This window comes from Scaptodrosophila lebanonensis, unplaced genomic scaffold, assembly GCF_003285725.1.
Source record: "Scaptodrosophila lebanonensis strain 11010-0011.00,11010-0021.00 unplaced genomic scaffold, SlebRS2 tig00000024-arrow-pilon, whole genome shotgun sequence".
NCBI lineage: Eukaryota > Metazoa > Arthropoda > Insecta > Diptera > Drosophilidae > Scaptodrosophila > Scaptodrosophila lebanonensis.
The window spans coordinates 11,605,260-11,617,357 of NW_022060538.1; the positions used below are offsets into that span (position 1 = coordinate 11,605,260).

The 12,098-nt window shown below is 40.1% G+C and overlaps 2 protein-coding genes across 4 annotated transcripts; both read right to left on the reverse strand.

Moving 5' to 3' along the window:
- Positions 1-1,661: 1,661 nt before the first annotated feature.
- LOC115620582 (zinc finger protein 674) lies at positions 1,662-6,864 on the reverse strand. Of its 2 annotated transcripts, XM_030513887.1 has the most exons (6): positions 6,787-6,864; positions 5,546-6,125; positions 4,472-4,581; positions 3,997-4,392; positions 2,768-3,196; positions 1,662-2,561 (listed from the first exon to the last, which is right to left on the reverse strand). In XM_030513887.1, the coding sequence occupies exons 2-6, from the start codon at positions 6,108-6,110 to the stop codon at positions 2,181-2,183; spliced, it is 1,881 nt and encodes a 626-aa protein (XP_030369747.1). In that variant the 5' UTR covers positions 6,111-6,125; positions 6,787-6,864; the 3' UTR covers positions 1,662-2,180. The 2 variants fall into 2 exon arrangements, with proteins under 2 accessions (XP_030369747.1, XP_030369746.1); XM_030513886.1 differs by lacking the exon at positions 1,662-2,561 and having other exon boundaries at positions 3,083-3,208.
- A 3,298-nt stretch (positions 6,865-10,162) lies between these two features.
- On the reverse strand, positions 10,163-12,064 carry LOC115620581 (proteoglycan 4). 2 transcript variants are annotated; one of them, XM_030513885.1, is made up of 4 exons: positions 11,793-12,064; positions 11,642-11,730; positions 10,633-11,583; positions 10,163-10,578 (listed from the first exon to the last, which is right to left on the reverse strand). In XM_030513885.1, exons 1-4 carry the CDS (start codon positions 12,062-12,064, stop codon positions 10,565-10,567), a joined length of 1,326 nt encoding a protein of 441 aa, XP_030369745.1. In that variant the 3' UTR covers positions 10,163-10,564. The 2 variants fall into 2 exon arrangements, with proteins under 2 accessions (XP_030369745.1, XP_030369744.1); XM_030513884.1 differs by having other exon boundaries at positions 10,163-11,583.
- Positions 12,065-12,098: the final 34 nt, after the last annotated feature.

A 12,098-nucleotide genomic window follows, 5' to 3' on the forward strand; every position in this document is an offset into this window, starting at 1 on the left:
CGAATACAAAAATCAGTAAAATGAAAATATAAAAACTAAACAAGAAATGTGAAATAAATTTGTTTCAAATTATAGCAGATTTATTTCTTGAATACACTGCTACACTTAAGAAATTCAAAAAGTTGTTATTTTTTTAAAGCTTCCCCCAAGTAGACAACCTTTACTCTGTAATTAAAAACATTTATAATTTTGTGTCTCTAAAATTGAATGAACAAAATAAAAAATATCAGCCTTAATGCGCCCCACTGTATTTTCTATAATTTATGCTCTCTATTATAAGAATGGATTGTACCCTTTTATGTCCCATCCACAATGGCGGATTTATGTACTCGTATATGTACATAGATATAAGATCTCATTAGACACCATAGTAGGAATACCGCTTATACTTACAGGTTTGTTATTATATTTCAAAACACTCACACCAATTATTTAATTAAATTTATTTTCGCTTGCTTTTTTCACATTGTTGCTGATTTTGGAGTGGACTAATTTTTGTTTTCTCGTTTTCATTTTTTCCATTTCTTTGCTCAATTATTCTTGACACACACTACTAAACTACTTTGTAATATTTTCCCATTTTGGTTTGCATTTCATAAATCGAAGACATACATATTTGTTTTGTAGGCATAATTTACATACAATATGGTACCGTATATATGTATATATATATATAAACACATACTATATTACATGCACAGATGCTTGGTTCAGCTGTGGATTATTTGGTTTAAACATTTATGATCATTGCTAGTGGAGAGTTTTAAATAATTGTGTGTATTTGCTGCAACGAAATATTGAGATGTGTGTGTGGGTTATGGATTATCGAACAAACTATAGATCAGTACTATGGTTGCCATAAATATGGATATGTAAAGATGCTTAAAACTAATGCGCTGGGCATTTAACGTTTATAAGTTTTTGTATTAGTTTTTGATTTTCTTTCATAGAGTCATGTATTCTTTTATGCATATATATATATATGTATGTATATATGTGTGTGTACTGCAAAAATCGTTAGTTAACCCATTTACATTATCTGCTCCTCAACTATCCTCCTTTCGTTTATAAAAGCATTTTATGCAAAAACTATTTTAACATTTCATTAGTTGTTCATCATATGAGTGTTTGTTGTTTGCTTTGCTTTGCTATTGTTAAACATATATGTACTCGTATATTTAAATTGTATTATTTTTTGGTTTTTTCTTTTTTGTTTTTTAAAAACTTTTCTTTTATTTACAATTTGTATTTATGCAGCAATAGCGTTTATTTGCAGCTAAATTATAGGCTCCTGCACTCACTTTCCCAAATCTTTGGCAATCGCATTTGCGGCTGCCAGGCTTGCCTTTCTCTCCCTCATCAAATTGAGAAACCACTTCAATTGGCAGCACCTCCACGGCCAATGTCGGCCGTAATGCCCACTTAAGTGTGCGGCGGGGCTTGGGCTCGTGCTTGGGCCTGAACCTGAGCCCAGCCAGCGGCACAGCAGCCGCTCACTTAACTAATAAGACACGATTGTTTTTCTCATACCCTTGAAAACTGGAACGTACATTCATTGAAATAACGATTTGAAGACGGAACTACAAACATATTGTGTCCGTTTTAATCATACGAATAATAAACATCAAACTTAATCAAAAGAATTTATGAAGAGCACAAAGATTTTATAGAATTTGTGCAGTTGGTAATTTTTTTCGAAAATGGTACTAGAACGTAACAATTTCTTAAAAAATGGAGGACAGATAAAGAAAGCAGTATAGATTTCATTTTCTGTTAAAATCGGAAAATGAATTTCCTAATTCAGTTTCAAAAACTAACCGTATAAAAAGTTTCGAATGCTTGGTGCCGCTGAATCTCAATATAATTTGTTAATAAACCGTTTCAATAATATCAAAATGCTATAAAAATAACCATTTCGAAAAATGGAGAGTATGAATATGATATGAAACGAAATCAACTGCAGTTGTCAAAACGACTTAAGACATTTTTTCCATTACAAATATAAAAATAAAGTTACAAGGGTATACAATTATCGGTTAACCGAGAATAGTGTCTTTTCTTAAGGCCTGAGGCCTGACCGCTAACACCCGCTACTTTCAGCTTGCTAGACTGGGAGGCATTTTGAATTTGTGCCTTGCCACCTCATTTCGCTGCAAATATGCAAATCGTGCTCGTCACGCTTACTGTTGCTGCTGCTGCAGCAGATGCTGTTGTTGTTGTTGCTGCTGCTGCTGCTGGGGCAACAATGTGGCTGTTGCTGGTTGCAGGTGCATCGGTGACATGACGATTATATTCGTGGTCGTTGCCTGACCATAATCCAATGTTTTTTGCATGCCATCTGCCTCGGGCGCTCGCGTTATTACACAATATTGATTGCCATTGTAGGTGACAATAGGCATGCTGCTGTTGTTGTTGCTGCTGCTGCTGTTGTTGTTGTTGTTGTTGGTGGAGGTGGCGCTGGCATCGCCACTCAGATTATTGCCAGCATGGATGCCACTCAGCTGGGCCTGCATATAAGTGGCTGCTGTCGGCGAATTGGCTATGATGTGCGATACAGTGACCTGGGCGGATGGAAGAAGGGATGAAGGGATAACAGAGTTTGTGAATTTAAACTACATATTTTTCTGTTGTTGTTAGTGAAAGTGACAAAAATTATGGTTGCATGGCTGTGTATTGTTATTGTTGTTTTTGTAATAGATGTTGGGCTGTGTTTAACGTGTTGTAGCTGTAGATGTTGTTGTTGTTGTTGTTGTTAATAATTAGTTACTTCTTGGCCGTGTGGATTGCTATGGTTGTTGGTGCTGTTGTGGTTGTTGTTGTTGTTATTATTATTGTTGTACATAGGCGCGCTGGTCTGTGCTTGCTTCCTAGCTGCTTTCTTTCCGCCAGCACTATGATGCTGTTGTTGTTGTTGTTGCTGCTGATGCTGCTGTTGCTGCTGCTGCTGATGGGTGGCATTGATGATCATCTGATTTTGTATGATTATCTTTTCCTTGCGTGCAAGTGCATTTCCCTCCATTTGCTGATTATTAGTCAGCATTTGTTGTTGCTGCTGCTGAGTCTGATTCTGATTGGCATCCATGTGATAGCCGCGATTGTTGCTGTTGTTTGTGTTGTTGCCGTTGCCATTGCCGTTGCTGCTGTGGTTGCTTTTAGCAATTACTGCTGTTTTTGTGGGCTCTACGACTAACCGTTCCTGTTGTCAATACTGTAAAAATTCCAAAAAGGCATATTAGATCTTATACTTGACAAGCATGGTTACCATAATGTGTTTGGTTCAAAATCTCAGTTTGAAGAAATACATGCATTGAAGAGCCAATTGCTAAGCATAATTATAATGTTATTCTTTTCTTGTTGATCAATTTCGCGTTAAAAAAGGCTAGAACTTTAGTTTATCCCTTCAGAACGACAAATGATTTGCGCCTGCCTTTTATACAAGGTTTTGCTTTAAATTTTGTTGTTTAACATGAGATTACATAGCTGTTCTAATTGAAAATATGTGATTTCCAATGTAAAAACGGAAATATTTCTGATTCCCATAATGGGAAAGATATGCAGCAACGAAATCTGTAATAAATTCTGTTTTTAATTCTTTTCAATACGATCATGGATGACGTTCGCATTCTTTACACATTAAGCTATTTTTCAATTCACCATTTCCCAAAACCATATTACGAATAATTACCAACCAAGATTTTAGATAATTCATGAAATAAGTCTCAGTTTATCAAATTCAATTTCAGTATTTACTATGTCTAATGAAAATTCCAAATGAGGAATTCGATTTCAATTGTGGAATATCAATTATCCAAAGAATAGAAAAGACAGGAGACTATAGAGATCGTTTAGTCCGTTAAGTAAACAAATTAAGCAAATAATTGCACATTTGGGTTCAATATAATAATCAACTTTCTTTAAATATTTAAATACAACCGTGTTTGATGCAAATTACTGGAGACTGTCCAGATAATGGACGCTCAACCGACTTTTGCTCACCTCCAGATGACTCTTGGCATGAATGGACCACTCGTCCCGGCTCGAGAACATGCGTCCACACAGCTCGCATGTCCAGGACAACTGTTGCTGGTGATGCGGTATGATAATGCCGGGAATGGCGGCAACAGTGGCCGACTGACCACCACCGCCATGCTGCGCCGCCTGAGCCGACTGCACAATGATGTTCTGAGCGGCGACCTGCACCGCCTGTTGCTGCAACTGCAGCTCCAGGTTTTGTTTATTATCCTCAGGTGGCGCCGGATCTGGTTGCTCTTTTTTCTTCACCATGTTGTTCAGCCGTTTGCCCAGTGGTGCAATATTTGTGGGAGTAACATGCTTGAACTTGTTCATATGTATGACCAATTTATCCCGACGCGCAAAGGCCTTATTGCACACCTAAATGAATGGAGAGGGGTAGGATGGTGGTTAGCACTTGTTCATCGAATAAGTTGACGAGGTCTAGGGCAGCTTATACTTCACAAATATAGGGCTTCTCGCCAGTGTGGATGCGCATGTGGATGGTCAGCTTGTCCTTGCGCGCCAGTCCCTTGCCACAGACGGTGCACTCGAATGCCTTGTTGGTGGCTGCAAAAGCGAAAAGAAATTTTGCATAATTTATTGTTTATTAACAAACAATTTTTACAACGCCTTACTGTCTTCTTCAACATATCATCTTTATTTACACTATTTGATAGCTACCCTAAGATAGATACATATTTGTTTCCTTCCAGATACATGTTGCATATTGCGATAATCATTTCTGTGGTTACATTTTAAAACAACAAACTATAGCGTCGTTTTTGTGGATAATTTGAATCAGATACGGCGAAAAGACCACCCACTTAACATCCCGTCCCATATACAGAATCCTTTTATTATACTCGCATAATGTAACTAAACAATATTCTCCAATATTTTAAACGTTCAAAACCTGAAAGTTTTCAGCAGGTATACAAAATTGTGCAATTGGAAAATTGCTGAAATTTAATTCGTTAGTGTACACAACTTTTTCTTAATTGTCGATCTTTGGATAAACTTATAAATTTCTTAAACTCTCTCCGAAACAAATATGTATATGCACAAAACAGAAAATTCAATTAATTGAATTGGAATGGGAAAGCTATATAGGTAGAAGATGAAGATGAGTGCTGTCATCTTTATACTAACTAATTCAGGCAAAGGCAGAATGTAAGTTAATTGTTGATTATTGATTAAACTTTTTCACCTAACGGGTTGAAACTCACCTATCTACACTACATAATAGCTATCGAATTCAATTAAAGCTGCAAACAGCCTTGAATTTAATGTATATATTACTCAGCTTTCTTTATCATTAAAGCTAATTATTAAAACATGGTAATTATATTAACAACACAGACAATGGAGGAGAATATATTGTATTAGTTCTGCGTTATGTTATCAGGAAATGTACTTGCACATACAAGAAATGATAATACGTTCTTTTAGCTACTCGGCTACCACTTAGGATCGTAAAATCGTGTTGAGCAACGTATTTTTAGTCACAATATTAATTGTATTCGGAACTTACTTTTCGATGGATTGGTCTTACGCACGCCGGAAGATGCCTGTTGGACTTGTTGCAGCGCCTTCAGACGACTGGCCGGATGCATGGAACCGCCCTCCACATAGGGTTCGGTGAAGGGTATCAGATTCGGTTTGGGTATATTGTAGGTGAGTTGCTCCGCAGAGGACCAGGTGCCGAGACTCTGAAGTACTCTGACGCCTCCCTCGAAACCCATGCCATCGTCGGGCACTGTAAATGTGCTCTCGCCCCCGGCTGTGCCCGCCGCACCACCAGAGCTTGAGGAACTTATTTGCGGCACCTTAATGGTTGCTGCATAGTGTTGTTGCTGTTGCTGCTGCTGTTGTTGTTGCTGTTGTTGCTGCTGTTGCATGTTGCCATTGTTCTGGCTGTTATTGTTGTTGTTGGTCGTGGGTGAGCTTTGTTGTTGTTGCGCACCGCCCCCTCCGCCCGTCTGTTGTTGTTGTTGCTGCTGTTGTTTGAACTGTATGGCCGCCTGGGCCATCTGCTGCTGCACCGCCATGTGCGCCTCCAGATATGCATTCTTCTGGGCCACCGTCATCTTGTCCATGTTAACGGTGCCGTCCTGCAATCAATCGGAAACGAAACAGTTACTCGTGAGACGAAAGAGAGCGGACTCCGGTTTTTGACTCTTGTTTCAATTCCATGATATTTCCATTGCCACCCTTGACGCGCATGTTGTAAATTTTCCCCTCCCCCTTCACTTTCCCACTCATTCAAAGTCGCTCAACAGTCGCGACCCTCAGTCCTTGCGCAAAATTTTCTGACTTGAGCTTTTTGTGAAGCCTGCCTTCATGCGCAAAGCCTTTTGCCCATTCCACCGTGCCTACGTATGCAAGTGTGTGAATGTGTGTGTATGCCGGCCGCTCTGTATGTTCGTATGTGTATGTGTGTGTTGTATGTGGTATGAGGCTTTTCCGTGTCTGCCTCAAATTTATTTTAAGCGCGCTGTCAATTTTGCAATTTTTTTTTTTTGCCATCCCTTTCACATTTTTGTTCTTTGTTGGACACCCTTTAGCACTTGCTTGCGTTACACACCACTCAGTTGAATTTATTTTTTATTATAAGTATATTTTGCGCACTTTATTTAAAATTTCGTATACACAATCATAGATTTTTCCCACACTGCGCTTGGCTGGCTATTGACATTTTCACACCACCAGCTCGGCAGCTCGACACTTTCTGTTTTGCCATTCATTTTTATTTAGCCTTCCCGTTAGTCTTACCACAGTTGAAAATCAATAAAATTGTAACCGAATTAATGCTTGAATTTCTTTTCTGATTCAAACTAGCGCGTACTAATCTTGGCGAGGATTTGCGAATTTTGCAGCCGCAAAGTATGCAATGACAAAAATCCGCTTTTGCCTGCCGTCTACACTTCCTCGAGCCAAAGTCAAGCGCCTTTTGTTTGTGTATGTATTGCGAAACTGATTTCGAACGTCGGCAGCATCGGAAGCGTCGACGTCGATGCGGGGGAGCGAGCGAGCGAGCCAGCGAACAAGTGAGTAAGTGAGTGAGCGCGTCTATTGCGCTCTTCATTGAGTTTAAGTTGCTCGCAGTTGCCGTGTTGGCCTCGCCCTCTCCTTCTCCTTCGCCGCTATCGCTTATTGTCGCTTCGCTTTATTTTCCTTATTCCGCATTCGCATTCATATTTGAGTAATCATTTGTTGTGTTCTGTAATACAACAGCGGAGACGACGACGATGATGACGACGACGGCTACGCGACTACTACAGCAACGTAGACGCAGACAGATACCGACTGACTGACGTCTGGATGAGTGAGTGAGCGGCGAACTTGGCCGCTTTGCCCCGCAAAACGGAAGTGAAAGAAAGCTTAGCATACTGCAGAGCGCACAGTGGTAAGTTATAATTAAAAATTAAAAATGAAATACAAATATATAACCTAAGTGTACTCATAATTTATTTAATAATTAAAATTAAAATAAAATGTAAAAATTCTGCTCTTTTAATGATATACAAAAAATTTTATGCTTCTATTGTATAAAATATCTTAAAATATATACTTGATAAAATAGAAATAACAAAAGATTAAAAAAATGAAAATGAACAGGAAACGTTTAGAATGTATTAATTAGGTAGAAAAGTTTTATCAAAAGCTCGAAAATTTTTTTTACAGAATTATACATTATAAAACATTTTACTTTAGTCATTGTATGACGAACTTAGCTTAAAAAGAATGTTCTGCGCCTTAAATTGGATATAATTGCATATAATACAAAATCAAACTTTAATGAACAAGAGGTCTAAGGAGAACTTAAGGCGTAATTTTTATTTATCTCTATTTAATATAAGTATCAGCAGATCTCTTAAATAATCTTTTCAGTCGGTTTTTTTCGGTATACAAGAAATTTCTTTAAGGCCTATCGCTAACTTTTTGAATAACAGTTAAAATATAAATATTTAACAAATTTAATTTTTTGTTTCCGTTCGTATAGTTTTTAAAAGGGTTTCTTCCATTTCCATCTTATTATTATTACATATTATTATTTTTTCAGTCTATAACACTGTAAACACTGCGACTGCGTTAGCATAAGTTTGAGTGACAATAGGAAAAATGAGCGCAAATTTTTGGGGGTAGCTTGGCGGGACTTGGAATTTGGTGGTATTGAAACACATACATAGCTAGGAAGCAAATGACAAAAGAAAGTCTTGCGTTTGCCGTTGCTATTTTAATGGCAAGGCCAAGACGCTTATCAGTCGTTGCCTAAATGGTTTGACATGAGACTCGCACACTCTCCGGTAAGCCACCCACCACAACTCACCTGGAAATCAATCGTCGTTGTTATTGTGCGCATAGAGGCAGCATAATTTCTTAGTGTTTGCTCATTACGCATGCAAGACCGACGCCACTCATACAAATGTTCCACATTTTCTACACACACCTCGCATATAAGTTTCGGCAAGAAGTCGTCCTTGCTTATCTGTTGAAGGAACAATGAAGGAGGAAAGGCAGAGAACTTTTTTTTAGACGTCAAGGCCGGTCCCCCGTTCCCAAACTCACATTTGCCGGCATCAGTGTGCGCAGTTTGTAGAGCAGCTGGCGGTGCTCGGATTGGGGCTCGAAGAGATGGATTTTGGCGGGCCCATGGCGTATGGCACATAAACGGCACAATTCGGCAAAGGTGCTGAAGTTTAGATCGTTGCCGCCACCAAATTGTTGTTGTTGCTGCCTCAGTTGTTGTTGTTGCTGTATGCCGCTGCCATGTGTTGCTTGTCCTGCATGTGGAGGGTGCGAGGCGTGTGGGCCGTGAGAAGAGTGTGTGTTGATGTGCGACTGGTGAGGATTAGTGTGGATGTGCAGATTGGATTGTTGTTGTTGTGTTGCTTGTTGCTGTTGTTGTTGCCGTTGCTGCGGGTTACCGGTGTGCAACATTATCTATTGTTTGCTGCTGTTGCAAATATTGTATAAGGCAGGCCCGGTTCGTTATATGGCGTTTCTCACATTTTGCCTGCAAAGTTTTCATGAGAATGTTATTTAGTTTTTAGTAAACGTGTAGATTCATACAGTAGAGCTCCACAATGAGGAAAAATCACTATTCAATACAAATTCAATTCAAATACAAAGAAACGCTGTGAAAACTACATATTTTTAAAAAATAATAATAAACTTCTTTAGTTGCACGTGTTATACTCAAAAATACTTATGTACAATCGGAATTTGGTTTTAAAGCCTTCCTTATTATTTCTTCTATTTAATTAAATTGAGTTAATTAATGTTATGCTTCAATAGCATCCATTTACAGAGCTTGGTGAGATATTACGTTTATGGGTATACATTTCTCAACAAATAAACTATCATGATGAAAGCATTAGCTTTCACATTAGAATGGGAAACTAGCCAAATATGAGTAAAATATTCTAAGAATTACGAGCGTATATTCCATGCATCAGAAGAAATTCAAACTCGTAATTTCTCTGTCTTAGGAGAATCTGAAAACCGTGTTTGGTTATTCGAGCTCTTATACTTTCTGGCGCCTTAACGTTCATACAGAGAGACATGTTCACAGATATGGTTATATCGACTTTGGGTACAAGGTACAAATATAAAGAAATTATCTAAGGTTTTTAATACATGTTAATTCTCAATTTATCTTTGCTCAATAGCCAAGCTAAATTAATATGTAAGGCAGAATAGCAACTTCAATTATTTGAACAAAACTGCAACATGTTATGTCTGTAAAACATATGATAACCGGTAAATTAACATTGGCACACTATATCCAGTCTATTTCGTAGCACATCGATATATACATATATTTGTATATACTATGCCAGAATTTGTCCACCCATTACCCATTCTAAACCCAAGTAGGGAAAAATCGATGCCACTGCAATTTCCTGATCCAAGCACAATCACAAAACATATATTACACATGTATATATGTCGAAACAGATTTGAATGAATTAATTTTAATCAGGCTAATTGAATGCCGCGAGCATTTATGTATATGAATGGCGCGCTCGAAAGTATGCCACACTTTTTTATGCCGCATTCGTGCACACACACACTAACACACAAACACACGCGCAGCATAAGCCACAGACTCATAAACAAATCCATGAATAAAAATAATTTGATGTTTGTTGTTGCTGTTGTTATTGTTTCTTTGCTTTTTTTTGCAAACGACAAAAATATTGGCACAATGGGAATTTTTTTGCTGCTGTTGCTCCTCCTGCTTACTCTGGGCTAAAATCCTGGCGGGCAAATGGTCGAAATGAGCTGCCGAAGGTCCGATTTGTCGTGCCGTTGCATTGGCCGAGTGCCAGGCCAGTCCGTGAGTGAAAAAAGTGCATCGGCCGCGCTCTTTATGGCGCACTTTTTTATATGCGCAGTGCGACTGAAGTGGGCAGGAGGGTGTTGGCTGCCCTTTTCCGATGCCAGCTAACTTTTTTTTCTATCTATGAAGTGCATGGGCAGCGCATTGACAACAACAACAACAAGTATTTGTAAAAGCAGCAACGAGAAAAAAACACATCAAGGTCTAAGCAACAGGTTCTGTGGGGGGTTTGTCAACTAAACAGCTTTTTTAATTGGCTGGGGCTTCCTCACCGAGTCTTTCTTCTTGAGGTTCTGCTGATTCATCACCTGCAGGGGGCTCTGCCTGCGCCTCTGGCTCAGGCTGTGCCTCAGGTTGCGGTTCGGGTTCTGGTTCTGGTGCAGGTGTTGTTGGTGCCGGTGTCTCGGCTTCAGCGGGCTGTGCTGGTGGCGGTGGTTCAGGCACTGACACCGGTGGCTCTGGCGCTGCAGACTCTGGCGCTGCAGACTCTGGCGCTGCAGGCTCTGGCGGTGCAGGCTCTGGCGGTGCAGGCTCTGGCGCTAGAGTCTCTGGTGCTGGTGCAGCTTCTTCAGACGACTCGGGCTCCGTATGTGCCACTGGAGCTGCATTGCCACTGTGATCAGACTCTACATCAGAGTCCATGCCAGCATACTTCTCAATTCCGCCTCCTTCCTCCTCCAGTTCCTCTTCGGACAGATGCTCGGGCTGCTGTTCCTCGGGCATAATCTCTTCGTAGACAATGACCTCCTTCCAAATAATCTCCTCGTCCTCGCAAATGCGCTCATCCTCTATCGGTTCCACGCGTTTGTTAAAGTCCATCTCCGAAGAACAGGGCTGGGTACGATCAAAGCCGCCGCACGTCAAACAGGATGAGGATGTCAACAACATGGACGAGTGCGGCGAAGTGGAGGATGGCTGCGCAGTGGAGGAACTCATAGATTTGTAATCAGCCGGTTGGGCAGCCTTTGCTGGGGAGGCATAGGACACGACAGTCTGCTGGGAACGCTCCTGCACGCCCACCTCAGGACGCATGGTGCATTGGTTGGTCACTTGCGGCAGTGCAGGATTGCTGCGGATTAGATAGTCGGACACGCGTACTTTCCAATTATCTTGACTGCAGTCCGCATTCTGCAGTATATCATAAATCTCGGCTATAAGTGGCTTCAGCATGGGACGGTTGCAGAAATTGTGGCGATCGAACATGGGCGTGGGCTCGTGTATATCTTTGGATGGATATTTCGATAACTCAAAGATGGTACACCAGGGATAACCTTTACTCACAATTGGGAAATATAAAGTTTATCTCACGCGCCACGTTGTCCGGCAGCTTTGTCACATGTACGTTGTGCTCCATTTCCGAGGCGCTAGTACTGCAAATGTAACTTTTATGATGACCCTTTAACTGTGGAAAGCCACCCTCTTCTCTACTCACAAATAACAGATCATCGTATTGCGAAGCTCCTCCACGCCATTCTCTTTCGTCAGAATAAAAGCTTCTGCAGTTCCCTTGGAAAGCTCTATGACATCTAGCATGAAGCCCTCCTCGTCGGCATTGTCAACATAGAACTCGGCTGCCAATTCCGGCGAGAAGTTTATCTTGCGATTTGCCTGTATCTGAAAATCCTTGGATAACAGTTTTAGCAGAACCGGTCTACGTTTATGCAAATAATCTGACTTGATGATCATCAGCGAATTCTCGAACATTTCGTTTGTGTGTTAGAACAAAGATATGTATATG

Excerpts from the sequence above, each read along its gene's own strand:
- LOC115620582 (XM_030513887.1), bottom strand. The coding sequence starts at position 6,110 with ATGGACAAGATGACGGTGGCCCAGAAGAATGCATATCTGGAGGCGCAC. Across the intron at positions 4,582-5,545 it reads TAAGACCAATCCATCGAAAA|CCACCAACAAGGCATTCGAG; the intron begins GTAAGTTCCGAA and ends TCGCTTTTGCAG. Across the intron at positions 2,562-2,767 it reads GCAATCCACACGGCCAAGAA|GTCACTGTATCGCACATCAT; the intron begins GTAACTAATTAT and ends CCATCCGCCCAG.
- LOC115620581 (XM_030513884.1), bottom strand. The coding sequence starts at position 12,064 with ATGTTCGAGAATTCGCTGATGATCATCAAGTCAGATTATTTGCATAAA. Across the intron at positions 11,731-11,792 it reads AATACGATGATCTGTTATTT|TACTAGCGCCTCGGAAATGG; the intron begins GTGAGTAGAGAA and ends TTACATTTGCAG. Across the intron at positions 11,584-11,641 it reads AAACTTTATATTTCCCAATT|ATATACACGAGCCCACGCCC; the intron begins GTGAGTAAAGGT and ends ATCCATCCAAAG.